We start from the raw sequence: 2,166 nt of genomic DNA on the forward strand, positions 1-2,166 counted from the left end.
GAATCCCCAAATGTTCGTTCCACAGAGAATTTCGCCGAAGCCGGCGAAATCGGAGAGCTCCGGTGAGGCTGGGCCAACTCCTTCAAGAGGACCCCTCCATCCCAGCCGGCCATTAGATAGTCTATCACTGGCAGCTTTCATAGCGATAGCCTCTCTCCCCATTATCGTCAAACGAAAACCTGTCTCCCCTCAAACCACAATTTCTCTAAGGCTTTCTATCGCCGGATTTGTGACTAAAGTTCTCCTCTTGGCCTTGGTTGCGTCTCTCTATTCCAAAAGGCTGCAGTTCCATCGCTGGGTCGCCGTCGCTCTCCACTCCCTCTTCTTATACTTTGGGCTTGATCTATTCCTCGCGAGCATTGCAATCATGACATGAGCGATGCTACCTCCGGGCACAGATCTTGAACCAAAGTTCGCCGCGCCGCACTTGTCTTCTTATCTTCAGGATTTCTGGGGAAGATGGTGGAATCTAGTGGGCTCAAACATCATGCGTTCCGACATGTATGATCCAGTCCAAAGCTTGTGGGGAAGTACGGCAGCAGTGATGGCGTCGTTTCTTGTTTCTGGACTCATGCATGATGTTATCTTCTTTTACATGTCCCTCGAGCCGTCGACAGGAGAGGTTGGGTTGTTCTTCGTGCTCCACGGGATCTGCACGACGGCAGATATATCGGCAAAGAAGCAGTGGAGTATGCGGGGAATGAGGCCTCTGCAACCGGCATTAACGGTGCCGTTGACACTTGGGTTTGTATTGGGGACTTCTTGGTGGTTGTTCATGCCGCCGATAGTGAGGGCTCCTGGGAAGGAAACGGATGATCTCTTCTTGCTGTTGAAAGGGGTTGCTGAAACCTAGGTGTTGTGAGCGAGATTGATGGGATGTTTAACACATGTGAGTCATTGTTGTGTGTCCATTTGAGGCCTATTAGAAGCCTGTATCCCTTCTATCATCCCATTTCTTCTTCTTCTTCTTGTTTTCATTGATTTTTCTCTTCTTCTCTCTCTCTCTCTCTCTCTGTCTCTCTCTCCCTTTTGTTACTACTTACTACTAGAGTTCGCCTGGCCCGAGCCCAATACAGATGGCGTTATGGGGACAGATGCTGTATTGCATATCAGAAATGGGACATCTGGCATCCATCTTTCCGGATATCGGTTGCTACAGGTCAGATATCCAATACAATTATCCATCATGATGTCATCATATGTCAGAAATGGATATGGGGACAGATGCTGTATTGCATATCAGAAATGGATGAGGATATTCTATATTGGTGTAGGATGTATTTTTTTATCGTCGTACATATAAATTTAAATATATTTTATATTTCAATTGAATAATAGATTTAGTCAATATTCAAGTTTAGCTTGAAAGGTTGAAAAAAATGACATCCGATATTTATTAGCCTAACCTAGCCAAAAACAGACTCGCATTCCTAATTTCCAAGCCTAGTCAGATTATTGGACATTGATATCTGGATACTGATTTTTAGCATATGTAACATCAGATATCCAAATACCCAACTCTGATATCCAATATCCACTACTAGGATCTGCAATGTCGTGACTCCTTTGATATTTTTTCCGATATAGGGGATTGGGTGGATATTCAACATCTGTTTGGCATCGAATATCTGATATTTGAATTATATCTATTTCACCCACATATCAGATATCAGTTTTCCAATATCACATACCGGGCAGATATTGAATAGACATACAAACTTACACTAATTATCACCACCTATGGCTCATTGTAATGCCCCAAAGTAGGCGGCATCCCTACAGACATATGTGCGTGCTAATTGTGAAGACACATCCTTGTACTTGGACTCAGAATAGGGGGTAAATTCCTTAAGAATCATAAGTGGCGACACCAGACCTTGATTTTAAAGCCGATGCCCATTAGGTGCTTGTGCTTGTTGATGCACAAGCACGGCGGATAAGGGCAGTCACGCGCACTGCACAGACAGGCTATCGAGGATGCGCATGCATAGACACCAAGCATCATGCGCACGTGGGATATGCAAAGTGGGCATCAAAGGCGTGTTAGCACGAGTGCTGGTGGCTCGTGGATTGTGAAGGCTGGGATGGAATGGCTGGTGCGCTAAGAACTATGACCCATGGCGCGCCATGCTTGGCGCGAGGGCACACTTGTAGTAGTGGTGCTGA

At 45.5% G+C, this 2,166-nt stretch overlaps 1 protein-coding gene across 1 annotated transcript; it reads left to right on the forward strand.

The window, feature by feature from the left end:
- The first annotated feature begins 379 nt into the window (after nucleotides 1-379).
- Nucleotides 380-853, forward strand: LOC144716386 (putative long-chain-alcohol O-fatty-acyltransferase 5). The gene has a single exon (XM_078591500.1). It carries the CDS (start codon nucleotides 380-382, stop codon nucleotides 851-853), a length of 474 nt encoding a protein of 157 aa, XP_078447626.1.
- The last annotated feature ends 1,313 nt before the right edge of the window (nucleotides 854-2,166 follow it).

This window comes from Wolffia australiana, chromosome 2, assembly GCF_029677425.1.
Source record: "Wolffia australiana isolate 7733 chromosome 2, ASM2967742v1".
Classification (NCBI taxonomy): domain Eukaryota; kingdom Viridiplantae; phylum Streptophyta; class Magnoliopsida; order Alismatales; family Araceae; genus Wolffia; species Wolffia australiana.